General features: G+C 52.8%; 4 protein-coding genes across 11 annotated transcripts in view; 2 read left to right on the top strand and 2 right to left on the bottom strand.

The window, feature by feature from the left end:
• The window catches only part of THEGL (theg spermatid protein like), a 40783-nt gene extending 18963 nt beyond the window's left edge, over positions 1-21820 (bottom strand). Inside the window, exons 1-9 of one of the 4 annotated variants that reach the window (XR_008233459.1) lie at positions 21742-21820; positions 17273-17323; positions 16147-16269; positions 14376-14513; positions 13942-14062; positions 12761-12892; positions 12075-12250; positions 10087-11461; positions 4461-4623 (exon numbers count right to left, since the gene is read on the bottom strand). Coding sequence is in view for 2 of the 4 variants with exons in the window: in XM_052776748.1 (XP_052632708.1) it covers positions 11347-11461; positions 12075-12250; positions 12761-12892; positions 13942-14062; positions 14376-14513; positions 16147-16269; positions 17273-17323; positions 20089-20122; positions 20440-20533 (984 nt within the window). In the remaining 2 variants the exon portion in view is untranslated. Of the gene's footprint in view, positions 1-4460; positions 4624-9689; positions 11462-12074; positions 12251-12760; positions 12893-13941; positions 14063-14375; positions 14514-16146; positions 16510-17272; positions 17324-20088; positions 20123-20439; positions 20534-21741 lie in introns of those variants that run through there. The other 3 variants (XM_052776748.1, XM_052776737.1, XR_008233468.1) reach the window with 3 other exon arrangements.
• The window catches only part of SARAF (store-operated calcium entry associated regulatory factor), a 299073-nt gene that overhangs the window by 239493 nt on the left and 31609 nt on the right, over positions 1-27971 (top strand). The window lies entirely within an intron of this gene.
• Positions 25-8521, top strand: HOPX (HOP homeobox). 2 transcript variants are annotated; one of them, XM_052776836.1, is made up of 3 exons: positions 25-364; positions 5154-5329; positions 7819-8521. In XM_052776836.1, the coding sequence occupies exons 2-3, from the start codon at positions 5186-5188 to the stop codon at positions 7894-7896; spliced, it is 222 nt and encodes a 73-aa protein (XP_052632796.1). In that variant the 5' UTR covers positions 25-364; positions 5154-5185; the 3' UTR covers positions 7897-8521. The 2 variants fall into 2 exon arrangements, with proteins under 2 accessions (XP_052632796.1, XP_052632786.1); XM_052776826.1 differs by lacking the exon at positions 25-364 and adding an exon at positions 4749-4898.
• ARL9 (ADP ribosylation factor like GTPase 9) lies at positions 20881-26919 on the bottom strand. 3 transcript variants are annotated; one of them, XM_052776764.1, is made up of 4 exons: positions 26731-26919; positions 26159-26327; positions 23188-23363; positions 20881-22062 (listed from the first exon to the last, which is right to left on the bottom strand). In XM_052776764.1, exons 1-4 carry the CDS (start codon positions 26875-26877, stop codon positions 21883-21885), a joined length of 672 nt encoding a protein of 223 aa, XP_052632724.1. In that variant the 5' UTR covers positions 26878-26919; the 3' UTR covers positions 20881-21882. The 3 variants fall into 3 exon arrangements, with proteins under 3 accessions (XP_052632724.1, XP_052632743.1, XP_052632734.1); XM_052776783.1 differs by lacking the exon at positions 26731-26919 and adding an exon at positions 24976-25050 and having other exon boundaries at positions 26159-26330; XM_052776774.1 differs by lacking the exons at positions 26159-26327; positions 26731-26919 and adding an exon at positions 23599-24930.

Below are 27971 nucleotides of genomic sequence, written 5' to 3'. Positions count from 1 at the left end.
CGCCGCACCCTGCCTTCACCCTTCCTGTACCCCTGCAGGAACAGCCCCAGCAGCCCTCGCCCGGGCCCGCGGGACGGCATCCACCAGCCCGGAGCGTGGCGGGACGAACCCCGACAGCTTCCCTGTGCCACCCGTCCGGAGAGCCCCGCAGTGCGTACAACCATGCGTTGAGCCCTGCCAAGGAGAGTGGATGCCAAACCTGAATTACCAGCCCAGAGAGTGGCTGTGGATCCCGGGAGCTCCTGTGATTTGCGGCAGGTTTTTCAGGTCCCCGCCTGTCACACACACACGCAGATACTTAAGCAGCCACCCAAGGACCTGCGGGGTTCTTCTTTTACACACTTCTGGTCCCTGCCAGCTCCAGGTAAGTGCAGGCTTTGAGCTGGGGGTGCTGGGGTGGATTTGCAGTTGGGGATGCGGGGGGGGGGGGGTGGAGGGAGGAGCTGACGAGCGCTTATTGATGCTGGGGAGGTTGGAGCAGCGCCCAGCAGGGCCGTGGTGGGAAAGCTTCACGCCTGGGGCAGGGAGAGGGGCACACAGGCAGAGACCCCAGGCTGGGGGTACCACGGGGACCTGCCTCTGTTTCAGCAGCTGCTGTGCTCTTCTTTGCTTTGTTCCCATCCGATACTATCTTCTAGAAGGCTGAACGAGTAGTTTACAGGATGCGTGACAGGTGGTTTTTCCTTATTTATGGCAGGGTCTGGTTTATTTTTAAAGCCTCCGTCCCACCTTATCCTGTGCGCCATGCTGGCTGATGTTATCCACAGCCACCCCACAGCAGGAGGCTGAGCAAAGCTTGGGACAGGACATGGCTGTGCAGCAGAGCAAGGGAGGGCAGGAGGGCTCGTTTGCATTGAGAACTGCTATTTTGATCCCCACAGTGGCAGGAAATAGCTGCAAGCTAAAACCAAACGCAGATGCCTCCAGTCGCATCCCAGCTCTGACAGTGGGGAGAGCACTGGGGAAGGGGTCAAGAAGCCCAGCAGGGGCTATGGGGCCCTGTCAGCTGGGCAGGAGCTGCTGCTCAGAGAGTTTTCCAGGGGCTTCGGGTGCAGTACAGCATTAGAAAGCTGCACAGCCAGCCAGTTACTGTGTCTGCCATTCAAAAAAGCAAAGCTGAGCAAGCAGAGATCACGTCTTTTCTGGAAAAGTGGCTGCTTTCTGCCAGGGTAGTAAACACTGACTGCACTAGCAGTGCTGGGCAGGCATGCTGGGAGACAGAGGGATGTCCTCTCCCATCTCAGGCCAGAGTCGGGAGCCTTGCTAGTAACCCCAGGGTGTCTCTGGGGAGCTCGGTGCAACCACAGGACACCGGCGGTATAATTGTAGAGGGAGGTCTCTCGCCACCCCACTGGTCCTACCTCACATCTAGGTCAGGTCACGCAGGGCTTTGTCCAGCTGATTTTTAGAGATCACCAAGGATGGAGGTGCCCTGACCTATCTGGTCCCTGTCCCCATGCTGGACCCCCCCATACTATGAAGATTTTTTTCCCCAATATCTAATAAGACTTTCTCTTGCTGCAACTTGTGTCCATCAGCCATTGCCTTTTGTCTGCTCACTTCAAAATGGCCCTGGAGGTGCATTTAAATGCCCCATCAGCCACACTAAGAGCACCAGATGCTACCTGCACAGCCTCCATCTACAGAGCCATGCTGGCTGCAGCCGCGCACAGCAGCCCAAGCAACCAATGAACCCCTTGCAAGCTTCAGCTGGTGGCTGCTCTCACATTGCTCCACCTAAAACCAAGACAGTTAGTCAGAGCCAAGCGTGAATTCCCCAGGGCTCTTTAGCTTGACGCGTAGGACAGAGCAGGTGTCACCGGTGCTGTGGTTTCACTGTGACAGTGCATCTGGCATTGTCATTTCTACCTGGGTGAGTAACCGCCTGCCCCTGAACTTTCCTCCCTGTGCTGCCCAGGGGAGACAGCAGTGGGCATGGGACTGCTCGCAGACCTGAATGATGACCACAGCCCCCCAGCCTTTCTGAAAGCCGAACAGATGGTTTACATCCTTTGCAGTGAAAAAGCTGTTTTTTCCCCAATGCCTGCAAAAATTTAGGCAGAAAAAAGCAGTGAGCAGTGGTGCTTTTCAGCAGCTGAGCAAAACAGTTGTGATTCTCTGTATTTCTGCCAGGCTTAAATAAATGTAAGCAAGAAAATCACCTCTCCTGTACAGGGGAGAGGTCCTGTGCAGCCTGAAGGCCAGGCTCCAGGCCTGGGCTTAAACAGGGCTCCACTTAAGTAGCAGGTAGGTGAGTAATGGTCCAGAAACAGCCAGTCAGGACATTTAGGGACTCCTGGTGTCCTCAAGTCCTGTCATGTACCCCCAATTTTTAGCACCCATGAGGTGCCAAGTGCTGGGTCCCACATGCTGAACAGGGCCACATGGCTCCTGAAAACCTCCAGGGCCCAGTGGAGCGGTGTGGGGAGACCTACAGAGCCCTCCAGGACCCCCAGGGTTTTGACCTTTTCCTGAAGGCCATCTCAAAGCCTTGAGAGGTAGGAACTCTTCTCCCTCCAGAGCAGGGGTAGAGGGGATACAAGGAAAAACCATCAGGCATCACATCCTGCATGCTGGGGCACCCTGAGCTGCCAGCAGGCAGAAGATACTGTGTCCTACGGGGAAACGCCTTAGGAACCTGGAGATTATCAGAAACAAAAACAGCCTGCAGATGAAGCATGAAAGTTGAAGCGCGTGTTCCCTATGCAAATCAATGCACACACATTAATGTACGTTAATGCAGCAGGCTGCAAACGATGATTTATGAACCACCAGGACATGTTGCTGCTGGTGGCCCAGGCTAGATGCATGATCCAGAGGTGATGAGGGGCCCTGTGGCGACTGAGCTTTCTAGGAGAGGGGCAGGTGGCTCAGTGGGGTGCTGATCGAGGAGGAGAGGAAGGACTTGTGGCCTGAGCTTGGCCTCATCGGCACTTTGACCTCATGGAGAACCTGGCAGCCACAGTGCTGAAGAGCAGCACCTCAAGTCCAGGGGATCTCCTTCTCCCCCTGCATCTTTTCCAGAGGTCTCCAAATGCCCGAGGCAGGTGAGCAGCATTCACCTGGCCCCCACCAGCTCACACGCATGAGGGACTGAACTTTGTCTGCCCCCGCCCTATATGGACACCTCTGAAATGAGCTGATCCCAGGAAAGCCCAGGCAGCTGCTCCCACACACCTGTGGCCGCAACACTCTGCAGACAAGGCCAGCTCGGCTTGCAGCACCTGGGGTTAAAGATGGTGTTTCTCCAGTCCATCCAGGGGTGGTGGATGATGCCGTCCATCAGCGCACTCCATCACACAGAGATGTGCCCCGGCCTTACGCAACCCCTGCGTTACAATCTGTATTTACCAAGTGACTCAAGCAGAGTGGGCTGTTTCACAACCAGCTCTGGTCTATTTATAAGCCCCTACTCAAATGCCAAAGGATCCTTTTGTTGGTAAAAGCACCTCCTGCAGACAAGGCTCAGTTGGACCTTTGCTTTCCAAGGTAAAGCTCAAAGAGGAGGATCTCTCCAGCCTCTCGTGAATAGCAGAGCTGGCTCTCTGCAAGCTGCAAGGCAGTTTTGGACCTGAGCCTCATCCCAGCAGTGCTGTCAGCAAGTGAGAGCCCTAGGGCATTCAGTACACCCCAGGGTACCAAGTGGGTTAAGGTCAGTTATGTGTCAACCAGGAAAGCAGTTGGGTTTAAAGCTAAGCAGTAGGGGTGCTACACGATGGAGGTGCCTGGGTTACATCCCAGAGCCAAAGGGAAGGAGAAGCTGGACTGCAAGGCGGCGGCAGGGCAGGTCTGCAGCGGATGGCCCAGAGGAGTCCCAAGGTGGGCCAAGGGCTCCTGGCAGCACTGGAGAGCCAGCAACCACCAACCAGCCCGCCCGACAGAGACGGGACAGGCAACTCGGACAAGCAGGAGAGCAGATCAAGAAAGGCCACATTTTTGCATCCAGCTCCTCCCCCGCCAACACCCCACAGCTTGGTTTCGGAAACACCAAAATGATTCAGTGTCAAGGGACTTCTGCATGCTTTGTGGGGGCAACGCCTCTTGTTTCAGTTGACCGAACTGGCAGGCTCGACCCTCTGCCACACAGGAGCAAACTTGGAGCCCTGCAGAAGAGAGGTGTGGGACTTACCCAAGGTGTACTTACTTGTTTTGCATGTGCTTTTGTGCCAGATCTGCCAGAGGTTTGTGCAAAGCACGAGTGGGACAAACATTACTCTGGAGAAGAATGTGGGTTCCTTACTTCTGCCATTGCTGGGAGCACCTAGCACTGATCACAGCCAAAGGCAGTGAGTGCTTGAGCAACAGACATGCATGGGGTGCGGTACTCCGAGGACTGACCCTTCACTTATACACTGAGAAACAAACAAACAAACAGTTCAGCCATGCTCAGGAACAACCGGACTAACTGTTTATGCCCATGCAAGATAACATTAAACATTAGGAAACACAAGGCAGCTCACCTGCTCACCGCCAGCTTTCTGTGATGTCTGGCCATGCTGCTAGGAAGAGGACCAGGACACTGATCAGGAGGGAAGATGGGGTGATTGCTGGGTCCAAGCCCATGCCCCCAAAAGATACTGCATCCTCTGGTTTGTGATTCCCCTGCAAAAACTTGCCTGGTCGCTTGGGAGAAGGAAAAAAAAAAACAAAACCAAACCACTAGGCTGGATGCCAGATACTGTCCCCTCACCTAGAGGATAAATAATGTTTTTTAATTCATGTCTTTAAATTAACCCCCTCAACATGCCCGTTGCTGTGACATCACTCCCAAGTGACGCCCAGGCCTAAATACGGCTGTAAACAGGAATCGTCCCCACGGGAGTCACACTGGCTATAAATACAGCACCAGGGGAGTGCTGAGCAGAGGACAGGCTGCAGTGTCCTGCCAGCTAAGGATGGTGAGACAGCTCAGCTGGGCGCCGTTGGTGCCCGGTTGCCACAGTGGGGAAACTGAGGCAGGAGTTGCTGGGGGGCTGGGGCTCCTGGCTGAGCTCCCCGGCATGCCTTTGGGAAGAAAGTTGTGGCCTGCCACGGCCAGAGGCCACTGGGGAGGGGGGAGCTGCTGGGGATGGGGATGGCAAATCTGGGGCTCAGCAAGTGTGGCCCCACTGGCCACTCCCAGCTTGGGCAATGACGCTGGCCTGTCTCCACAGTGCCTGGCCCCATAGCCCTACCCCAAGAGGAGATGGCCACGGAGAAGCCAGTGACTCCCACTGAGGAGCAGCTGGAGATCCTGGAGTACAACTTCTGCAAGGTGAACAAGCATCCTGACCCCACCACGCTGTGCCTCATCGCGGCCGAGACCGGGCTCTCCGAGGAGCAGACCCTGGTGAGTGTGCACCCATCACCCCCACCTTGGCACCAGCCCTGCTCCCCCTGCATGCCTCTGTGCCCCACACACCCTCCCCACATCTCCTGCCTGTCCTGTCCCCGGCTCTCTATCATACCCCCTGCACTCTTCTGTCCCCCCACATGCTTCCTACTGCACCCCCTGCACCCCTTGGTGCCCCATAGGCTCCCTACTTGCACTCTCTGCATCCCACACTGCACCCACAAGTCTCCTTTGCACCTCTGCAACCCCTAGTGCACCCCTAACCCCACACTGCACCCACAGAACTCCACTGCACCACTGCACCTCCCTGCACCCCACATGTTCCTGCCCCTGCATCCCCAAAGCCCCTTCCCCTGTAATCGCAGCCCCTTCATCCCACAGCCATGGCCTCCCACACAGCAGCCCAGTGCCCCACTGGGATCCTTGTGCCCCCGCCTTGCCCGAGAGCCCCATCCCCAGCCTGGACTTGGAGACCAGGCTGGTGCTTCCCGCAGCCAGACCAAGGGCACACCCCGAAGGTCACTGGCTGGCTGTGGAGCCCTGAACATACAACCGGTGCATGCTGTCCTTTCCTTCCAACCCATTTTTGATAGTGTCAGGTGCCCAAACCATTGCTGGCTTTATGGTCTGAAGAAACTACAGTCATTTTAAAACAGATACGGGGTAGTTGCAACTCCTGCAGGATGTGCTGTGGGACATGCTCAGGCTGTGTGCACTCCCCCTCACTGCAATTAGCTACTTCAGCAGCCCTAAGCCCAAATGTCAGGCAAGTCTGTCAGCCTCTCCAGGAGACACAGAGGCCTCCAAATGTCCCTCCACAGGGACAGGCTGGGACTTCCACTGAGCCCTGTGCTCCATCTGGCTACCTGCAGGCTACCCTGGGCTTCAGAAGCAAACAGTTCCTTCCCAATTCATTCAGGATGCAGTGCAGCCGTTTTTGATGCAAGTGTTTTATAATCTACTAGACCCATAGCAGCATTGATGGGTATAGAAATGAAATCCAGCCCTCTGAAAAGTTAGCAGCATTTTGCAGAGAGCTGCCAAGCCTGGTTCTCCCTGGGCAAAGCCAAAGGGATACGAGAGCTGAGCAGGCAATGCCAGCAGGTAGCCTGTCCCAGGGAAGGATGCTGGTGTAACATCCATTGCACTGATAGTCCTTGGCTGGAGTGGGAAAGGAGACCCCTCCTCTGCTGTGCTTTGGTGATAGGCCAGGTACCACTGCTTGTTTGAGGCAGCAAGGAGGCAGTACCCCTGAAATACCTTTTCCTCCTCAGAAATCGCACTGCTTTATTTTTTTTTTCTAAAGCAAGTTGTAAACACAGGCCATATATGCCCAGTACACCTCTGGAGATGTCTTAAAATCTTCCCTGATAACCATATTTTTCCATAAGTCAAGGGTGCTTCTAGAGATCTGGAGATGAAGGTCATGTTAGGGACAGGATGGAGACTGGGATGGTGAGCTGCAAAGTGCCTGCATTGCGTACGACACAGAGAATCATTGCTCCTGACATCTGGAGTGTTTTATCGGCTAGATATAGCAACCATTTTAATAAAAAATTTAGTAAAAATTAGATGCAAAGGGGTACTGAGTCAACAGGAGATGATGGTTTAGGACAGGAAGTGAAATTTTTGGGAGGAGGCTAGGCAGGCAATCATCTGACTGGATGTGGTCCAAGGCAGTGCTAGTGCAAGAGCACCGTGGTTGTATCGTTACAGACCACAATAGCTTCAAAAATAGCCATGAACAAACATAGCAACAAAATGAGCAGCAACAAAGCAAATCACAGGCACATTTCCAAACAAAAAGCTGAGCTGTGCTTCCGGCACACATGAGTTATATCTCTCTTCTTATGGAGGTAGTGTGGCTTTATCCAGCTGCATTTTATATAACGTTTGAAATTGCAGCTGTGTTGAAGTGGCATCAGCAGCTCTGGGAGTTGACTTAGAGATGCTAAGTTACTACAGAATAACATAGCCATGCATATTCCTTGGAGACTAAGATAATTTTTAACTCATTTTTTAAAACTGTTTGTTCTTAAATTTGTTGAGAGCCACTGTGTTGTGGCTTTCTGAAGCAGGTTAGCTTTTGATTCCTGTCATTTTTGGACCTGCAGTGATCGTTTCACTGCTCCAGCCATTTAAACAGACCATCCAACAGCAACTTAGCCAATCTTTCAACCTGTTTGCAAGAAAAACCTGGACTCACAGCAATAAAATGAGAACTCACCCATGCTGTCAAGGTCTGAAGCGAGCAAGACAAATGAAAGAGGTGCACACGTAGGTAACAAGACCGTTCAGTCAGAAGTGGCTGTCCTGCTGCCTGTACTGCCTGGGAACAGTGCAGTGCCTTGCCAGAAGACAGCAGTACTGTGACTTTCCCTCGCCTGGTCCGATGTGCTGATCACATCTGCTCTTTTAGCAAGGTTATTTGGAAGTTTTGCTCAGCCCAGCGCACTCAGTCTCTGTTTTGTTTTTTTTTCCTCCAGAAATGGTTCAAGCAGCGCCTGGCAGAGTGGAGGAAGTCTGAAGGGCTGCCCTCAGAAAGCGGGTCTGTCAGGGACTAGAGGATGCTGCTCTGATCCCCATGCCTGCTGTAAATGATGGTGAAGCTCTTCAGAGTGGGTTTCCTTGAGGTTCTTCTGTTGCAATAGGTTTTGAGATACAAAGTAATACCCTGCTATTTAACATAAGTTTTATTTAAAGTGTACATAACCAGGAAAAAAATGTTATATATATATGCTTATACAGCTTCTGGTGGCTGCATAGCCTATCTAGCGATTCCCATCCATTTTAACAGTAGCTGCACAGGGCAAGGCAATCTCATGCCCTTGTCCCAGGCTTGCAGAAAACCTGCCATGAAAGGTTCAAACATAGAAGGGGGGGGGGAAGATTTGTTTTCCTTATGATCCCCAGAGGCAAAGTATGTGAGCTAGCTTCAATATACAGATCATCCAGAGAGGAGGGAACCTGGAAAACCAGATGTGTTGTTCAGGTGATCCTGGTTAGCTCAAGATGCCCGAGTCAGCTATGGATATTGGCAAACCAAGTGCCTACACCATAATCAGACCAAGCCAAGCCCCCACGAATGCATTTCTCACATTTCTGTTAAAGGTCACCAGAGGGAAAGAACTGGTCTTTTTTTTTTTTCCCCAAGGCATAAATAAAAAAACAATTTTTTTTTTGATGAAAGGAGCTGTGTTATGTCCTGTGATGGGTTGACCCTGGCTGGATGCCAGGCGCCCACCAAAGCCGTTCTATCACTCCCCCTCCTTCTCAGCTGGACAGGGGAGAGAAAATATAACAAAGAGCTTGTGGGTCGAGATAAGGATAGGAGAGATCACTCACCAATTACCGTCACGGGCAAAACAGACTCAGCTTGGGGAAAATTAACTCAATTTATTACAAATCAACCAGAGTAGGGTAATGAGAAATAAAACCAAATCTCAGAACACCTTCCCTCCACCCCTCCCTTCTTCCCGGGCACAGCTTCACTCCCGGATTCTCTACCAACCCCCCAGCGGCACAGGGGGACAGGGATGGGGTTTACGGTCAGTTCATCACACGTTATTTTCTGCTGCTTCATCCTCCTCAGGGGGAGGACTCATCACACTCTTCCCCTCCTCCAGCGTGGGGCCCCACCCACGGGAGACAGTCCTCCACGAAATTCTCCAACGTGGGTCCTTCCCACGGGCTGCAGTTCTTCACGAACTGCTCCAGCATGGGTCCTTTCCACGGTGTGCAGTCCTTCAGGCACAGACTGCTCCAGCGTGGGTCCCCCACGGGCTCACAAGTCCTGCCAGAAAACCTGCTCCGTGGGCTCCTCTCTCCACAGATCCGCAGGTCCTGCCAGGAGCCTGCTCCAGCGCGGGGTTCCCATGGGGTCACAGCCCCCTTCGGGAACCCACCTGCTCCGGTGTGGGGTCTTCCACGGGCTGCAGGTGGATATCTGCTCCACCGTGGACCTCCATGGACTGCAGGGGGACAGCCTGCCTCACCATGGTCTTCACCACGGGCTGCAGGGGAATCTCTGCTCCGGCGCCTGGAGCATCTCCTCCCCCTCCTTCTTCACTGACCTTGGTGTCCGCAGTGTTGTTTCTCTTACATGTTCTCACTCCTCTCTCCGGCTGCCATTTACCGTCTGTCCCAACTTTTTTTTCCTTCTTAAAAATGTTATCACAGAGGCGTTACCACTATCGCTGATTGGCTCAGCCTTGGCCGGCGGCGGGTCCGTCTTAGAGCCGGCTGGTATGGGCTCTCTCTCGAACACAGGGGAAGCTTCCAGCAGCTTCTTACAGAAGCCACCCCTGTAAGCGCCCCCCGCTACCAAAACCTTGCCACACAAAGCCAATACATGTCCCTACTTGTTCTCCCTGCCCCAATGGCAGGAGGCAGACTCTTTCCTGAGAGAACGCAACACTTCTCCAAGGCAGCCTCAGTGGGCACCGTGAGTTTTCCCTCTTGCCACAGGGATAGCCCGCAGACATGGGCAACCTCCTCTTCTAGGGCACCCATGGGTCCATCCATGGCAGCCCACACAGCCCCACACACACCCCAAGCCCCGAGGTGGCAGAGGCTGGGGGTGCTGGGGTTCACCTGCGGGGGGGGGGCAAACCCCAGCCTTCTTCTGGCTATTCTCAAGCCTGAGGGATGTAGTTGCGCTGGGGCTCTGGCACAAAGCCCAAACTCTCATCCATCCTGGTACAGGGCAACGCATGGGCTAAAAAATAACGAGCACCATTGCCCAGTGACCTTACCTTGTTCAAAAGGGTTCAAAAATCCTCTGCTTAGTGGATTATTGAATCAATTGGTGGATCCTGTCGTGGTTTGTGGTCACCTGCCTCTACTCCTTTAGAAGGAGAATCAGCCTAACAGAGGGAAGAAGATACACTGGCACCAAAACTGCCACATGCTTTCATTTATGGCTTTTGTCCCTTGCTGGAGAGGATCTCTCTTGCCTCAGTATCTCCAGCCCATCGCCAGTGGTTGGGCTGCCAGGGCAAAGCACACTGAACCTGCAGGAAACAGATAAAAGCAATCTCCCTGTGCAGTTCCCACACAGGCTGTGTTGTTCCCCTGCAGTCCAGCTGCCAAACTGACTCACCCTCAGACCCAACTGGGGCTCAGAGTTTATTCTGCAGAGTCTGGCACTGGTATCTGTTTTCTTCTTAGTCTTTGCAATGTGCCTTCTCCCTTACACTGAGGAAAACTCCGCTTTTTTCAGTTAGGCTCCAAAGATCCCAATGCAGAGCTCCATTATTTTGCCCAGGGTCACAAAACTGAGTATCTGAACCGCACAGATTTAACCCACCTGTGTAACTTGTATCAAAGATGCATGCAAAGCAAAAGGCTGGATCTTCCCATTCTCCAGGCATTTGAGAAAACAGGCCCCAAATCCAAGCCAACTCAATGCACATGCCACCCCAGCATTTCCTAAGTCTGTACTAAAGCTTTGCACCTTAACAAATCCAGCCCTGGATCTGGAATTTTGCAGCCTTTTGTGTTTCTACTTCTGTCATAAGCATAAAACTTTGAGTGCCACTAAGAAGCCCTCTAAACTTTAGCAAAAATTTTGAAACCAAAGGTCAGGAGTTCTGTTGCATCAACCTACTGTGCGCCGTCAGCTTCGGTTTGCCACACTTCTTTACGTGAAAGAACAGTTCCTGTGCTGGCTTCCCCCAGCAGCTGTTTCATTACTTCTTTAACTATTGCAGCAAAAAAACAAGAGTGATAAGCTCCAGACATAACCCAGCCTAGGGAGAGAGGCTTCCCACATTAGGTCAAATTCTGCTCGTTTCCCCCAGTGACTATTTTGTTCTTAAGGAATGACCATTTTATTTAAGTCCCCAGATAAGCCCAGTAAAAGTGGCTGCTCGTAAGGAAGTGTTCCTCCTGGGTGCTGCCTCTGCACGGTGTTCAAGGAGGTTTTCCAGCCACAGCACAGCCCAAAGAGGGTGATGTTCCACGGGGTGATGGGGGCAGCTGGCACGAGCAGCGGGCTGTGTTTCTGAGGGAGCTCAGCGCTTAATCGGGCGAGCCAGTTCTTGGATCTGAGCAGAACAAGTTGCCTTCTTAGCAGTCTCCTTCACTGTGAACGCGTCTGGGTTGAATTGAGCTGAGCCCATAGGAGGCCTGGGGGAGCAAGGACAGAGCCGGTCAATTCCGACTGGAGCAGGGCCAGCTCTCAAATCTGCCTGTCAGCTGACACACCTCCACCTGAGCCCTGCCCTTCCCTGTCAAGGGGGGACAAAAGCAGTCATGCCTCTGCTGCCGTCACCGAGACAGTAGTGAGAGGGGATGCCCCATCTCTCACCGAAGCTGTCACAGCCACTACAGCCAGGCATTCCCTCATCCTCCGTGAAATATCCTACCCAACATTTCCTGCAGTCCAGGCTGAGGCCAGCTGCATCACACCGGGCAACGTCCATGTGCTACACTGTGCCATGTGTCAGCTGGTTGCTTTTTATAATTGCAATTAATAATTAAGAAGTCCCAACCAGTAATTCCTATTGGAATTGGAAAGGTCCTATTTCTTCTCTTTTGATTCTCCTTCCACCTCAAAAATGCTTTTTAAACCACAATCCCTGTAGCATTAGCACATCCAGTCATATAAAATCCATGTATTTTGGAAGTGGAAGAGCAGTGGCTTAATCACACTGGCCAAACCCAAATCAACAAGGTACCACGGTCTGCACAAAACAGGCTGACAGCTGATATTTCCCCATGGCAGGAAAGCAGCACCTACCTTCTGCAGGGCTGGGCCAGTTCCACAAGCCTTGGCGTGGCCACCGTGCGCTTTGCAGCCTTCGTCACTGGCCACTCAGCATCCTGCAGGGGCACGTAGTCAGGATGCAATCTTTTTGCCCTAGCCAGCTCCAGGGTCCGAGGGCTTGCAATTGCTTCCTGAGCCAACTTGGAAACCTGTGGAAGAATGGGGAGAAAGGTCCTTACAGGTGCCCCTGGCATTCAAGGGTGACCAACCAGCAACTCAGTGTACCCAGGTTCACAGCCGCTGACCACACGCAGATGGGACACGATCCTGTCCACAGCTGTGTCTAGCATCAGACAAGCTGTGGAAGGAGAAATCACTGCCTGGCCAGTCCTAAAACCTGCCCTCCAGCCCCGTCTTACTCATAGCCCTTTGTCCAACCCATCCCCCAGCACTGGAGATCCCAATTACACACTTGCCCGTCCCCACAAGTGCAGGCTAGGCACAGGTCTGCCCTTCTCTGGGGATATCTGCTGGGAGTCAGTTCATGCTCTGGATGGAGGACGAGTCCTGCTCTCCAGCCCAGGAAGCAGCTACGTCAGCCCCACAGACAGCAGCACATCCAGGGCTGCCAGGAAGAGAGCCACCAGCGACTGATCACCCATGCCTTCCCCGCTGCCCAGCGTCCCTGTCACGCACGGTGCCGGGTGATGCTGCCTTACCGGACGAATGACAGATTCAGGAAAGCTGCGCTCATAGCAACAGGTCACCTTCCTGACCCGGGGCTCTGCGAGACGCTGTAACCGCGAGGATGCTCTGGCCAAGGCTGCAGCATTTGTAACCTTTGTTGGCACCTGCATGGGTTCAGAATGGGGGAGGGATGTGCGGACACAGCTCGTCCACAGCAGCCCACAGGGACACACTCCCTCTCCAAAGGGGTGTGCACCCAGCACCCTTCCTCTGCAGACATGCTCACAAGAAGGAGCACACTTACTTTCCCAGCACCCACTACATTTCTTTCACCTGAACTATAAGGTAATTTTGGCGCTATTGGGATTTGTATGTCAGATAAATGCCTGTAATGAGAGCCTGTGTAGCCAGGTAAACATGCAGAGAAATTTCTTCCAGAGTAATGTTTTTCATACTCATCTTCCTGTCTGAATCAAATAATTTCCCTGCTAAGGATAGACACTTAGATTTCAGGGTAAAAGTGCTGGTGCAGTTAACTGCATTCCTACAGCAAAAGTGATTACTGCTCCAGGACAGGACTTCTTCCCCTATTTTTCATAGGGTTACTGATGCCAAGGCCTGCTCCAGCACAGCCTCCCTTATTTCCCAGCCCAGACTGCAGCCAGAAAACCTAGCCTTTGCCATGGAAATGAGTGTAATCTGAGATTGCCCCAAGCCCCTTCACCCCTGCCAAAGCAATGACCCGCCTAAAAGGAGCAAGTTCAGAAATAGGTCTCTAAATAAGGCTTCTGGTAAAACACTGATAAAATATACATAGTGCTTGCAGGCTCATGCCCCCTATATACACAGTGAGGAGCACAGCTGCCCAACTACAAACACAACTGTACTCCCTAGGAGCTAAACAGGCCATTCCCATCAGGTTTCTCCACTTTCCCAGGCTGCTTGATCAGGGGATGCCTCCCTTGGCTCTCCTGCTATTCTAGGCTGCTCCGGCCTGGCTGTTTTCTGTCTCTCAGCAAGGAGATTTTCAAAGACCACATCTCACTCCGAAAAGGCAGTTTCTCTCAGTATCACAAATCGCAGCAGAACCAGACAGCTTCTCCCCTCCATAGCACACACTGGGCACATCCCAGGGCAGGACACAGGGTGCGAAAACTCAGGACAGTTTGCTGCATCACTGTCCCCTCCAAATCTCACTCAACCACCTCCTCACCTCTCTGGCCAGCAGGAACTCTGGGTGCAGCGCCTTTGGTCGGGCAAGCTCCAGGATCCGTGGGGAGGCCTTGTAGCTCAGTGCAGCTGGTGATATGGGCCACTCAGGGGACTGGCGAGGTCTGGAAGCAGAGAGTCATGGAACCACCACTCGCAGATATTCCTCCACACAGGTTGAACCAGGCTGCAGCTGGGATGTTTAAGCCTCATGCTTGCTGCAGTAGAAGGCAGCTTTGTCTTCCGGCCGTTTCCAGTGTAGAACACACTCAGCCCATGAAAGAGTCCAGAGGTCCTAATCTCAGCATAGTTCCTGCTCTGCATTTTGCCCTCTGTTACACCCATCTTCTGTTTCTGTATTATTACTTTGAAGCTGCACTGATGCTACAAGACCCAAGGGCCTCCCTATAGCACCCTACAGGCTTTCTGGCCTCTCACCTTTGCTGCAGGTAAGCAGCCTCATATTTTTTTGGTTCAGACAACTTCAGCAGCTGATCAGAAGGGAAGCCAAAATCCACTAGCAGGGGACGCTCCCAGATTGTTGATTCCCGTCCACAGCTGTACAAGAAGAGAGATCTTGAGGAACAACACAGAAGAGTTAGTAAAAGGCAACTGACAGAGAACATGATCCTGGCAGATGGTATCCTAAGTCTGGTTAAACATCTGTGCCTGCTGCATGTACAAAAGTTGGCACCGGTGCACATGGAAAAGCCATGAACAAATGGGCATTTACACTTGAGATTTCCTGACTTTAAAGGCAAATGCTGTTTGCATATGCAGAGTCCTCTTTCCAGCACCCTCAGTGCATTGCTTTCAAAGTCTAGGCCTTTCCCTGGACCATTTCAAGAAGCCACTCCACAACACAAACCTGGCAGCACCTCTGTTGTTAAGCTCTGCCAATTTAGAAAGCTCTTTGTTGCAATGGCTTAATAGCACCTTGTGCTCTTGCAGCTCTTTTCATCTTGGGATCTCCCCAGGCTTGCCTAGTGCATGCTCATCCAGCTTTCCATCAGCCACTACTGTTGGAAGATGCCTGTCATCACCAGGGAGAAGGTGAGCAGAAAGGCAGGAAGGGCTGTCAGACAGACACCGTTAGTCAGAGGCAGAAGCTCTCAGGAGGATAAGAGCCCCTGAACTGATGACAGTGGCAGAGGAGGGAAAACTACAGACAGGCATGTCTTGACATTCCTCCAGGTAGAGCAAAGCCAGGAGCGCAACACGGTTTCATCTCCATTCTCATTGCTAGGACTTCTTACAGACTAGCAATCACCATTCTGTCTCCAAAAGAGCTTCATCCCCTCCAACAGAGCTACAGATGAGTTGCTTCAAGTAACGTGGCATCACCCAGCACCACTGAAGTTTACAGTTTTTACACCATTTCTCACTCCTATTCCCAAACATGGACTAGTTTTTCACCATGCAGTGACAGCAGAGGTTTAACTCAAGGCAAAAGACCTGGATTCCTTCCAGCCAGCAGGATGCTGCAAGATCTCTCTGTTCATAGCACTTCCTAACCTTTAACCTCAAGATTTAGGCCAGGCTCCAAGAGGATGCAAGGGATCACCGATTGTGTCCAGGTGCCTTGCTGGGCTGCATCAGCCCCAATACAGACAGGGAACACTCTAGGGACAGACAGTCCCTCTGTACACACAGGTGTGACACATAAATGTTTCCATCAAGGCATGCATGCATGCACATGATGTCTCTGCTTCCAAGCCAAAGCAGAGCTGTTGGTTGTGGTTTTGGTTTGGGTTTCTTTTTGTTACAGCAGAGGAACATGCTCCCATGTGCTTGGAGACTGAGACCAAGGTGAGATCAAGGCTGGCTCCTACGGCAGCTGATCCAAACCCAGAGCTCTAATCAGACCAGCAACCACCACATGTTGCAGAAGCCCTTCCCACAGCCAGGAAGTGAGTGTGAGGAAATAAAAGGGCACCAAAAGTTAGCACCCCCCAGTTACTCCTCACTTTAGAAGTCAAGCAGTCAGGGCAACTATGTTCCCATAGCACTTTCTTCCCTGCTACAGACAGCCCCTGTTCCAAGCACCAGTACAGCCTGGTGGGTCTCAGTGGCGTGGAGCGTCCTGTGGTGCAGCAGTGGCAGGAGATGAGATAGCATCTCCCCTTCCCCTGGGAGCCAGCACATCCCCCTGATTAGATAGCACCTCTGAGCTGCCTCCTTCCCTAGGATGTGCTACCACATCACTGACCTGCACTGGTTCTTGCCAAAATCTTGCTTGGGCTTGGCCAGTGCCACTGTTCTTGGGGATGGTTGAGCTGTCACAGCACGCCACGAGAGGGTCCAGATTGTCTCTTGGTTTCCCCACACGAGCCTAGGAAGAACAGCAAGGGCGTGAAATTTTAGAAACATGCACAAGTGTGAAATGTGTTTGCTGGGGTTATCCTTCCCTGCCTAGGATGGGACACGCACACGGTCCCTACGGCTCCCCACAGCTGTAAAGTGCTGCTGCCATGCCCTAAGCCCTCACCTTCTCTGGTATGGAATTTCCTAACGCTGTCCAGGTGGTTGCTGTCAACTCAAAAAGAAAAGAGCCTTCAAGTGATGAGTCTGGTTGTACAGTTCCCAGTGGATGTGCAGAAAGGGTCATTTCACTAAATCTCTGAAACCCCTGGGGGAGTTTCACGATTGCATTTTTCTTGCCTCACCATTACCACCTAACCATACCACAGGTATGACAGTAAAAATAATAATAATGTTACAGTCAGGGTGTGCCATGGAAAGTGGGTGCGGTTTTGCAGCACGTTAGTGGTTACTCTCCTGTGCCCAGGGCAAATTTGGAGTTGCTCATCCCCCATTGTGAGAGAGGCCATAGTGGGAGAGGGTACCAGGGTAGTCAGGACAGGGAACAGCAGGGCGATGGGTTTGTGGAGCCTTTTTCAAGCACAGCGACTCCTATCCAGACAATGGAGAAGAGACGTTATCAAGAGACTGTTGCCCTGGCTTGTCAAGCCATAGGTTGACCGTGCAACGCAGACAGCAACTCTGTTCCTAAAGCTGGACTGCGTCCTCCAGGATACAGCAGCCTGTGGCTCCAATGAGGTCTGGTCTCCTTGCAGCACAGCACCATCCTACCCCACAACATCTCAGTGGGGCAGCTCAGGCAAGACTCACGTCAAGCCCAGGTTTTGGACTGAAAACAAGAAAGAGCAAATTGAAGAGAGCCCCTCACGCACTGAACATCTCAATCTGTTTTTTTGGAGCCACTTCTGCTCTTGAGAGGAAAGCAGTAGCAAGACAAAGGCAAAGGCTCTGCACTGGCTGAGGCCCCATCAGTCCCCAGCCCTCGATCCAGCGCTGTCTGGGTGCCTCCTTACCTGGGATCATTTGTACAAGCTGCTTTCTTGGGTTCTGCAAGTTCTCGTATCCTGTCAAAATTGCAGAAAAGGACAAACATGCCATTAAACATACAGTTAAACCAACAAAGCGTAAAGAAGCTACTGCTGTACTCAAAGCCATATAACACACTCTCCACCACCCGTGCCTTTGACTCCATCCCTTGCGAGAGTGCATTTAAGGGATCTCTGTCTCTCCAAGTTACTTTCCATCCATTTAATCTGGTGAATTCACCAGCCCATGGATTTTTGTGCTCTCTCTTGGATTGCAGAGTGTCGTGGTTTAACCCCAGCCAGCAACTAAACACCACGCAGCCGCTCACTCACTCCCCCCCACCCAGTGGGATGGGGGAGAAAATCGGGAAAAGAAGCAAAACCCGTGGGTTGAGATAAGAACGGTTTAATAGAACAGAAAAGAAGAAGCTAATAATGGTAATGATAACACTAATAAAATGACAACAGCAATAATGAAAGGATTGGAATGTACAAATGATACGCAGTGCAATTGCTCACCACCCGCCGACCGACACCCAGCCAGTCCCCCCGAGCGGCGATATCCCTGCCCCCACTTCCCCGTTCCTATACTGGATGGGACGTCACATGGTATAGAATACACCGTTGGCCAGTTTGGGTCAGGTGCCCTGGCTGTGTCCTGTGCCAACTTCTTGTGCCCCTCCAGCTTTCTCGCTGGCTGGGCATGAGAAGCTGAAAAATCCTTGACATTAGTCTAAACACTACTGAGCAACAACTGAAGACATCAGTGTTATCAACATTCTTCGCATACTGAACTCAAAACATAGCACTGTACCAGCTACTAGGAAGACAGTTAACTCTATCCCAGCTGAAACCAGGACAGAGAGACACAAATTTGCAATTCTGCCCTCACTGCAGGGTCCCTTTGGGACATGGCAGAGAGAGGGGGAAGATACTTTTCTGGTTAATAACATGCCACATAACCCCAGAAGGTAGAAGATGGATGATCTCCCAGCCTACAGGAGCCCAGATGAACAGAAACACCTGTTATCAACACTCTTGTGGTTTACTAAAAGGCACCATGGAGACAGCACTGTTCCCACATGGCTTTAGGAGCACAGATGAAGACATGGTTTTTTATCATTTTATTTCAGTCCATTTAGCACAAAGGTCTTAGACACTACGGAGACACAGGAATATACATGGTCTGTGCCCTAGGAGCAGCACTGAAAATGTTTTTACTGAATATTCATCAGACCAAAACCTTTCAGGAAGATCAGATATAGCTGTCTGCTCCTCTTCTCAAGCGTCCCAGGCCTGAAATCCCAGTGGCTGGGAAGCACTTGTGTTTTGTGAGCCTGGGTACAAAGAGAAGGATGAGATGATGCCAATGCCACAAGTGCGTTGCAGAATTCCCTGGTGTCGCAGACCAAGCCCGCATCCACCCACTAGGGCTGCAGGTGCCTGCCCCCAGCCAGCTGGGGAACAACCACACGATGCGGGCAGCTGTGGAAGTGCCCCACCATGGAAAAGCACAGAAGGTGAAAGCCTGGGGCATTGCTTCCCTGCCTAGTATCACCCGGCAATAGGGCATCATAGCCCTAGAGAGGAGCAGGGACACCCATAGAAATGTTTGCTGACATAAAACGGTCTGTGCTTTGGGGACACACCTGTGGTTTCTCTGATGGGGCCAATACCTCTAGTGAGATGCTGAGCCCCAGAAAACACTTGCCAGAGAGCTCAGCGCCACAGAGACCATTGCAATGGCAGGCTGCTGTTAGAGCATCCTCACCACATGCTCCCCGAGAGATGCCCGCTGATGTTATCTCCCCATCACGCCCAACCGCTGGTCACAACACTGCAAACACAGCTCCCACTGAGGTCCCGCAGAGGGAACTGCCTGTAGGACTTTGGCCCCCTGCCGCCAGTTCAAGATGGGACACGCTCAGGAAGGCAGCCATCATTTCAGGAGCCAAAAAGCAGTTTCAGTTGTTCATTCCCAAGTGGCTCCCCAGAGGCTTTTCCTCGCAAAGATGCGAGGGGGTGAAGGATTACCATGCGGAGGTCCCCCCCAGCCTAGCTGCGCCGCAGAGCTGGCAGCCTCTCTCTACAGGCAGGCTCGTCGCTTTTCCTCTACTGCTGGCACAGATCCACGGCGTAGCCACAGCCAAACCTAGCACAGAGCACACGTGGCCCTAGTGCCCCACATCACTGGCTTGGACGCTGCTGTGCAAACCTTGTGTCATGACCCAGCCAAGGGACGAGTCACACATATCTCCAAATCAGGTCCCTCAACTCACTTGACAATCGTGAAGTTGTTTTTTTTTTTCCCCCAATTACAAAAAAAAAAAGATGACCTTCTACTCTTTTATGATGGCAAAAGCTACAGACAGACCGGCATCCCCACACAGGACGCATCTGCAGCAGATCTGCAACTTGAAAGAGTTAGGCCACCTCACTGACAAGGGGACAGTCCTGGGAGAGCCTTTGCCGTTTGGTCCCAGTGGGGAAAAAGAGGCCTCGCTGCAGCTAGCCGAAGGAACGCCTCCCCTCCGCTGCCTGAGCTCACACAGACTCATCGCTTAAGGGGGGGGTCAACTCCCTTTGAGATCAATTCCTTGTAAAGCAAAGGGTCACGGACAGACGTTGCTTGTCATGAGAAGCAGGGGGAAGGGCAAAACCCGGCATCATTTTCTCTGTGTGTTTATCACAGTGTCACCCGCTGTGGTATCGACTCGCCGCTCAGCGTAAGTCCCCGACCCCAAGAGAGGTGGGGCACGGCGTGGACACCCACGCAGCAGGCCGGGGCCAGGAGGGTTTCTTACCTGTCGCGTGAGCGGGCAGGCAAGGAACGAGAAACTGCAAAGGCAAGAAGAGGTGAATTTAAAGCTGGGCAACACCTGCAGCCTGGGCTGCCCGCTCTTCAGGGCGAGACAGTCACAAGGCGTGTGAAGCTTGTGCATCTCCTTAGGGTACGACTGCCTGGCAGTTATCTGCACCGTTTTTCCCGGTGCCGCGGCACAGCGATGCACCGGCACGCCGTGAGGGGCTCCGCATCCACCGCCGGGCGCTGGCAGCCCCTGAGCCTGCGGGACAGAGCACCCCCGGCACCACCTCCCCTCACCAGCATCCTCCGCCGCCGCCGCCTGGGACGAGCACCGGCGGCCGCTGCTGACCTGCGGGCGCCATTTCGGGGAGCCCCGTGCCCCCATGAGCGGCAACGGCCCCGCAAGGGGCTGGCGCCGCTCGGCCCGGCGGGCACTCCCACATCTGGCGCCAGGGGCCTGCCGGCCCGCCAGCCGAAGCCCCCGAGCCCCGCCGGGGCACCGGGGAGCCGCCGCCGGAGCGGGAGGGAGGGACGGGCTGCCCCCGCCGACGGCCGCGGGCCCCGGCATCCCCCGCCGCGGCCGCCCCCGCCCCCCTCCGCGCCGCGCCCCTCCCCGTCCCCACCCACCGGCGCGCGGCCCGGCCGCCGCCATGGCGCGCGCTCCCGTCGCCACGGCAACGGCGGCGCCCGCAGCCCCGCCCCGCCGGGCCGGGCCGGGAACCGGCGGCTCCTCCGGCCTCCGGTTCTCCGGCGGGCTCCGCGTTGGCGTAAATGAAGGCCGGACCACCGCTTAGGGTACAAATTTTCTGCTTTATGCACCCGAAGGACGAAACTATAAAACCCTCGGTACAGTACATGCGGTTGCAAAACAGGTCCTTGAGGGAACGGCTCCGGGATCACACGTTCTTGGAGTGGAACTACGAGGACGCTGGGAGAGCGGCACCCGTCAGCAACTCAGCATCCTCGCCTGCCGCGCTAACAGACATCGCTTCCCAAAAACAACAGCTTTTTCACGCGTACGACTGCTTGCTCGAGGACAGCCTGGACTAAACCAGAACAAGCCGCTCAGCCCGATGGAGGAGTCTCCCACCTTTGGTGCCAATTCAACTTAAATGCTTCCAGTCACTACCTTAAATTACACTGCTTTGTTTTTTCCCTGGAGGCAAAGAAACACCTAATGTCTTCCTGCTTTCATTTTCTTGTTCTTACCCACTAAAGAAGCAGTAACCAACCCAACTTCCAGAGATCACTAATTTGCCGCTCCCTTAAAAGCCAGCTCCAATACGGCAACAACAAAAATTGTCACGGCCGAAAATACCAGCCGCAGCACTTTAAATTTCTGACACTGTCAAGAAGTGAGGTCTCATTTTTAACAGAACAACACTGTGAACAGGGTTCTGTAAAACCTGTGAAGTAAACATATTTCAATTTAAGCCTGAGACATCAAGCCAGGTTAAATTCACTGGATACAACTTTGCTCCACTGAAGTCAATGCTCGATTCCCACCTGGCAAGAAGCCATCTCAGCCCACCTAAGCTATATATCCCCTTAACTCTGCTGTCCAGGAGACTAACTTTCCCCTACAAATACGCTAAAAAATAGACTACTTTTCAAATGTATTTTCAAACCACTACAAATTAGGTTTTCTTACCAACTAGACATCATTTTCAGAGGAATTCCACACCCACAAGGAAAAGGTATTTGCACGTTTCAGTTGTCACGTGGCAAACTGACCATACGCTAACAACACATCTCCCTCAGCTGCAGATACCACATTGTAGGAAAAGAGCTGTCACTGTGTTTCCAAAACCAGCTGTGCTATCAGCTCCTTGGCATCCTTCATGCTGGAGGAGATCTCGGAGCCATCCTCTGCCACGTGGGTACCAATCAAGAACAGCTTCCTCTCGTCCCCAATATCAGACAGTGCCAGAGCATCGTGGATATCGGTGATGCAATATGCGCCTTCGAGGTCCTGATACACAAAAACAAAACAAGCCTGTTAGTTGCATGAGGTGGCAGCACCATTCCTGCTTTGAGCCACTGCCTTTGTCCAGGGAGGGGAAGGGTCTCAAAAGGTTCTGGGGGTACCATTCTTACATACTTTCTATGAGATCAAGTTCCCATGCCCTAAAATGCTTTCGGAAAAAAAAAAATGTTTATACTTAACCTAATTTCTTCCCAAAGAAACAAGGGTACAGTTCTGTTTCTAGTAATCCCAGTGTTTCTGATAATAATGTTAGACTAGCTGTACAAGGCAGACAAAAGTCTTGCTGGCCCAAGACCCCAGGCGCCCAGCACAGAGTTACAAGAAGAGGGCAAACGTACAACAGTCATTCCCTGCACACCTTCTCAGCCACCAGTGTTTCTGACTCTGGGACCTAGAGAATAATAGCATTTGCGTTTGATGAAGCCAAAGCCTGCGTTTGCGCTCAAGGGTGACACAAAGGACCACCAGTAACATGTCTAAGTTACTAGAAATTTAGAAGGTAAAAACGTAGAGCAAACCGAGCACACAGCCCTCAAAAGAAAATCTGGGCTTAAAAACCCTGGGCTGTTCCGTCATCTGACCATACCACAGGCACAACTCTATTCCAGGTACAGCACCAGCCACTGACACTTTCACAAAGATCTTAGCAGAAAGCACTGCCTTGTGAGGAAAGCTGCTCTTCTCTCAGGCTTCAGCAGCAGCCTTAGGAGCAACCAACCGGAGAATCTGAAGGCAAACAAGGGTGCTTCACTTTTCAGCTGCTGCTAGGTGAAGTGCTACTCCTAGACAGACATTCAGAACAGAAACCTAACTCCAGGTCTAACTGTGGTCTCCCTTGCAGCTATCAAACCTTGCAACTCTACAGCAGTTTCCACCATTACTTCCACCCACAGCTCTGATTGCACCATCTGCAAGTGCAGGACCTGCATCTTGCAGATCCAAAACTCAACCTCAGATTATTTTCTTTTGCGGTCAACAGGTGTCCCAGAAAGACCCCCAGGTCCCAGCCACGTGGCCCCCTTAAAGGCACGAAGCCTCCTTTGAAAGGCTTTGTTGCTGTTTTCAGAGCGGCTGCCAGCCCAAGCTCAGCTAGCAGCAGGGAACTCTTACCTGCTTGTTGGCCAGAACCACCACCGGCAGGGTGGAGTTGTTCTGGATCAGTTGATGAAGCAGCTGTTTTGCCACAGGCAGTCGGGCATGATCGGCCGAGTCTACGACATAGATCAGCAACAGCACTTTGGGCAAGTACATCTTCCAGTATGAACGCAGAGATTCACTGCCCCCGACTGGAAGAGAAGACAGCAGCACAGGATTCACCAAGTAATCCAACCAGCACTGCTCCCAGAGGTGCAGACAGCAGGCCCTGGGCTGAAAACCCAAGGTATTTGGGTTAACAAAATTCAAAAGTATTTGGGCTACTGTATATGAGACTGGAAATAGCTTTATTTTCCCCAGTCAAGTCCCATGCAGGTATATATGTGTATGCTGTGGAGAAAAAAAAAAAAACAAAACCAAAACAACCTTTCCATTTTAAGCTCTTATTTTGAGAGGATTCTGGGTTCAGTTTCTTTATGGTTGCTTTCTGCCTTGTTGGTTCTTGCTCTCAAGCAAGTAGGGAGAGTAGAAAGAGGTTCAGTGCCCATAAACACCATGTGAGAATGTCCCCATATAACCTACCTCCACATGCCCATCTCACCTTAAGACAAAGCAGGCCTACAGTTTCCAAAGAAGAAATTTAGCTCTGAAGTGGGGAGAGCTCTCATCAGATTTGTATGACACTAGGGACTAGTTCAAAACTCCCACAGCTTTCATACTGTCAATAACCAGAGGTGCTTAGGAAGAGAGAAAAATCAAGCCCCAGCAGACTCTTCAGGCAATCCTTGGGAGAAATCTTTGCACAGGATACATTTCTACCCGAGCTCTTCTCTGCTCGATACAGAGGAAAACTGTCCACCTTCAAAACCAGGCCTTATAACAATTCTGTGGTGAAACCATATGCAGCAAGTTGCTCAAGATTGTTGTTCCCATCTGGGGACAAAAAGAGTTTAGTAGTTTGCTGAGTTTAATAGAAACAGGAATAGCTAACAGCATATGAAGTATTTCAGATGTGTTTTCAGCTCTCCAGGTCTTCTCCTAAGTACACTGCAGAACCATTCACTCTAAAGTATTGAGGTGCTCAAAAGGCACGGGTGAGTCTCCCAAAAGTAGCAAGTTTTCAAAGCAATACCTCTGGGGTTCCCTCAAATTGTCTCCTGCCTTACACGAGAGTTCTTTTCAAAACTGACTTGCTAGTTGGCCATCTTTTACTGCCCTCAGTGACTTTGTTCTGTTTCAAAGCAATTGTGCTTTCACTTAAGTCAAAACGATTCAGTAGTTTCAAGAACGCAGAAAGGGAAGCAACAATTCCCGCTACAGCATGCCTGCCTCTTCTTCAAGAGCCCCAGCATACCGGCAGGCAGAACTGCAAGTCTGCCACTGTGGAAAGGGGCCAAAGGGCTGTGACTGACATGTCACACTTGGGACAGATGCCTCTGACTCTGTACTGTGACATTGTGGGGGCTCACCACTGTTCCCTTTGTTAAGTGCATTCATGCATAGCATAACCCAGGGGTCAGCAACCTCACAGAGAACGTTTTTTTATTCCCAAACCAGTAGGAACTCAGCAGAAGCCAGGAGCTCCTATCCCTTACAGAGGCAAGCTACCACCCACTTAGCTATATGATGGTACAAAGAAAAAGATAGAACAGTTTTCTATCTGTCTAAGCCAGCAAAATAAAAACCCTGCTGTCTGCTGATCACCTTGTGCCACGTGATCACAGCATAGGCTGCTAACCCCTGGACTAGGCGATGGTACAGACTGGATAAGTAACCAGATTAGAGAGCCATGCACGGATTTACCTGGCTGAAACTGGCCTGAGACATTTCATTTCCCATGGGTCAGATCGCAGCCATCACATCTCAGTCACTACCAACCTGGACCAGAGAGGGAAGGACGACTCAGAGACAACAGGTTCTGCCATGGGTGCACAGCACTGGGCCCAGGCCATCCCCAGGCAGGAGTAGAGATGCTGTGGGTTTCTCTGGGCTCAGCTAGACAAAGCACCTCCCAGTAGGAGACACAGGTGTCTCATACCTACTAGGATCTCTGGAGAGATGACTTCCCTAAGACCCTGTAGAGACTCTGATGGTAGTAGGACTGGGAATGAAACTCTGCCTTAGCAGCCTCATCCTCACATCCCAAAAACTTACCTGGGAACAGCGCAACTCCTTTAGGCCTGCTGACAAAGGTACGGAGGTGCCTATGGGCTAACTGCCAAGTGAGCCGGTCGAGCATTGGTACAGCACAGTGCAGAAACAGCAAGAAGTAGCTTCTGCCTCCACAGAAGGCAGGCACTGATGAGGCTAGGATGTCAGCCTCTCTGTACCAGGGACTGACCTGACTCCAGGGCCTCTACCTTCCCCATCAGCTAGCTGCACCTAGAACAGCTGTGGCACCCCAAAAGCATCACAGAAGACGCTCTCTGCAGGCATGGACAATACTCAAAAATCAGTGCTAAGGACAACACAGAAAGTTGGTGAAAACCCAGACATTCAAAAGCCATTAAAGACTAGAAAACACCACTTAGGAGGCTTTTGAACAAAAAGCGTACAAAGCTTTTCTCTTCCTCCTCTCTTCTTTCACCTTATTATTCATTCCCCTTTGCCTCTTGCCCTTTGCCAGGCATGAGCACCAAGGAGAAGCTGTACAACACATAATGGCGACGGACCACCACACAGGGCTTACTAGGGACACCTCTGCTTTGGGCTGGTTTCACATAATCAGGCTTGTTCCCCTTCTCTCTCTGGGAGCAGAACTCCCTGGAGGACAGGGCCGAACGAACACAGACCTCCTCTAACACCAGTATATAATCTCTTTCAAGAAGCAGGGTGGTAAAGCAGAATCCCTAAGGAGAAATTAATCACAGCTTCGCGTTATCAGAGCGGGCACGAGGGGATGCGGAGCTTTTAAAATACGGGCCTGATCCCTAGGGCACAGGATAGGAACTTATTTTACGTTCCGTACTAAAACAGGTTCACTCACTCTCCAGGAACTCCATCTGGGACTCTTCGGTGTTGACACAGATGGCGTTGAAGCCCTCGGTGGGAGCCACGCTGCGCTTGACGTGGTTAGTTGCCAGGGAGTGGAGAATGCTGGTCTTCCCGGCCCCATCCAGGCCCAGCACCAGTATCTGCTTGCCGTGTCCTCTACCCTGCAAAGCGAGGGGCAGCACGCTTAGCCAGGCAGCCGGGGCAGCCAGGCAGCGCGAAGCTTAGCGGGGCTGAGGGAAACGGGGGGTCTGTCCGCGCCCGTACGGGGGCAACAGCAAAAACCACTTCGCGGTGAAGAGGGAGACGGTGCCGGCTGGGCTCCTGGCCGCGGCGCAGCGGAGGCGATGGGAAGCCAGGGACGCCCGCCGGCCCCGGCCCGACCGCGGGCAGCTGCGGAGGAAAGCGGAAAGAGCGGCCCCGGCCTGCCCGCCCCGCCGCAGCCTGGGGGCCCGGTCGGACCGAGGCGGGCGGGGGCGGCGCAGCCCCGCCGAGAGGCCCCGGGCGGCCCCGCCGGCGCTCCTCGACCCGGCGGCCCCGCCCGCTGCCCCGACCCGGCCCCGGTACCTGATCGGCGGCGGCAGCTGCAGGGCGAGTGGCCGGCGACGCGGCCCGGCTCCGCAGGCGGGCCCAGGCCCAGGCCGCCACGGCCGCGCCGCCCGCCACGGCCAGTGCCGCTCCCCACAGCGCGGCGGGCCGCAGGCGGGTGCCCATGGCCGCCCCGGACCGGCCCACTCCGCTCCGCTCGGCGCCGCGCAGGGACACACGGACACCCGGACACAGGGACACACGCACGGAGAGCTCGCTCGCCCCGCAGCCCTGCGCGCCGGCAGGGCTCCCCCTGCAGCCCCGAATGCAGGGCTCCCTCCCCCGACAGCTGGGCTCCCAACGTCAGGCTGAGATCTTAACTGGTTTCAGTGAAAAGCGAACCGTTTCACAGGTGGCTTTTTGCCGTTTGTTAGAGGAAGGCAGGCCTTCCCCACAGCTGCTGCTGCTGCTGCCGCCCTCTTCCCCCCGCAATGGGATTTGCTCCCAGTTCGCATCTACTTAGGCATCCATCTCCGGGACACGCAGTCAGGGCACTGTCCAGGCAGCCCAGTGAGGGCTCCAGCAGTGCCACAGTCAGCGTTTCCATCGGGTCAGAGTTTCAGCAAGGTTTGACCAGAGAAGACGCCTGCAGAACACATAGTCGCATTCTCCTCCAGTATCTCCTCCCTCCAAATCACTCTCCAGAAGCTGTGTCACTACAGGATAGCACTCGCTCTCCTGTAGTCACCAGCTGCTGGCTAAGAGGAGACACATCAGCCAGGCAGGTCATTTAGAACAATCCTTTCTATTTAGCAGTCACTTGGCAGCAAGCAACTCTGACAGCCATTCATAAAGCTGTTTTCTCTATGCTCTTCTTCTTTCTTCTCACTCAGAGCACAACACACATTCAGGCCCCTTCCCAGATGCTCCCAGTGTACAGTCAAGGTAATAAAGAGTGGATTCTACGTAGATTTTTAGTCCATGCGGGCACAGGGGCAGGGGGGTTTAAGCCACAGTAACATTTCCCTTGCTCCCCACTTCCTCAGGCCTTTGCTTTAAATTCTTTGAGAGACAGAAGCCTTTGCCTTTTGGCCTAACATCTAACAACTCTCCCTGATGTGCTATTTCTACCTACTGAAAGTCCACGTATCGAAAAATGTTTCTGCTACATTCAGACCAAACCAGAAGTTTCAAGAGATGCTTGGGGGCTACCTGCAGGGTTCTAGGAGAGCAGACACATCTTCCATCTCACCACCAGCTTCCACTTGAGAAGTGCAATG

The sequence above is a fragment of the Harpia harpyja genome, chromosome 2 (genome assembly GCF_026419915.1).
Source record: "Harpia harpyja isolate bHarHar1 chromosome 2, bHarHar1 primary haplotype, whole genome shotgun sequence".
NCBI lineage: Eukaryota > Metazoa > Chordata > Aves > Accipitriformes > Accipitridae > Harpia > Harpia harpyja.
Note: the sequence above shows the minus strand (reverse complement) of the source record. Positions and strands in the feature narration are given on the sequence as shown.

Bases quoted from the DNA above. Each gene is read 5' to 3' on its own strand.
- HOPX (XM_052776836.1), top strand. From the start codon at position 5,186: ATGGCCACGGAGAAGCCAGTGACTCCCACTGAGGAGCAGCTGGAGATC. The intron at 5,330-7,818 runs GTGAGTGTGCAC...TTTTTCCTCCAG, and splicing joins TCTCCGAGGAGCAGACCCTG to AAATGGTTCAAGCAGCGCCT.
- ARL9 (XM_052776764.1), bottom strand. From the start codon at position 26,877: ATGGGCACCCGCCTGCGGCCCGCCGCGCTGTGGGGAGCGGCACTGGCC. The intron at 26,328-26,730 runs GTACCGGGGCCG...CTCGCTTTGCAG, and splicing joins CAGCTGCCGCCGCCGATCAG to GGTAGAGGACACGGCAAGCA. The intron at 23,364-26,158 runs GTGAGTGAACCT...CTTCTCTTCCAG, and splicing joins CCAGATGGAGTTCCTGGAGA to TCGGGGGCAGTGAATCTCTG.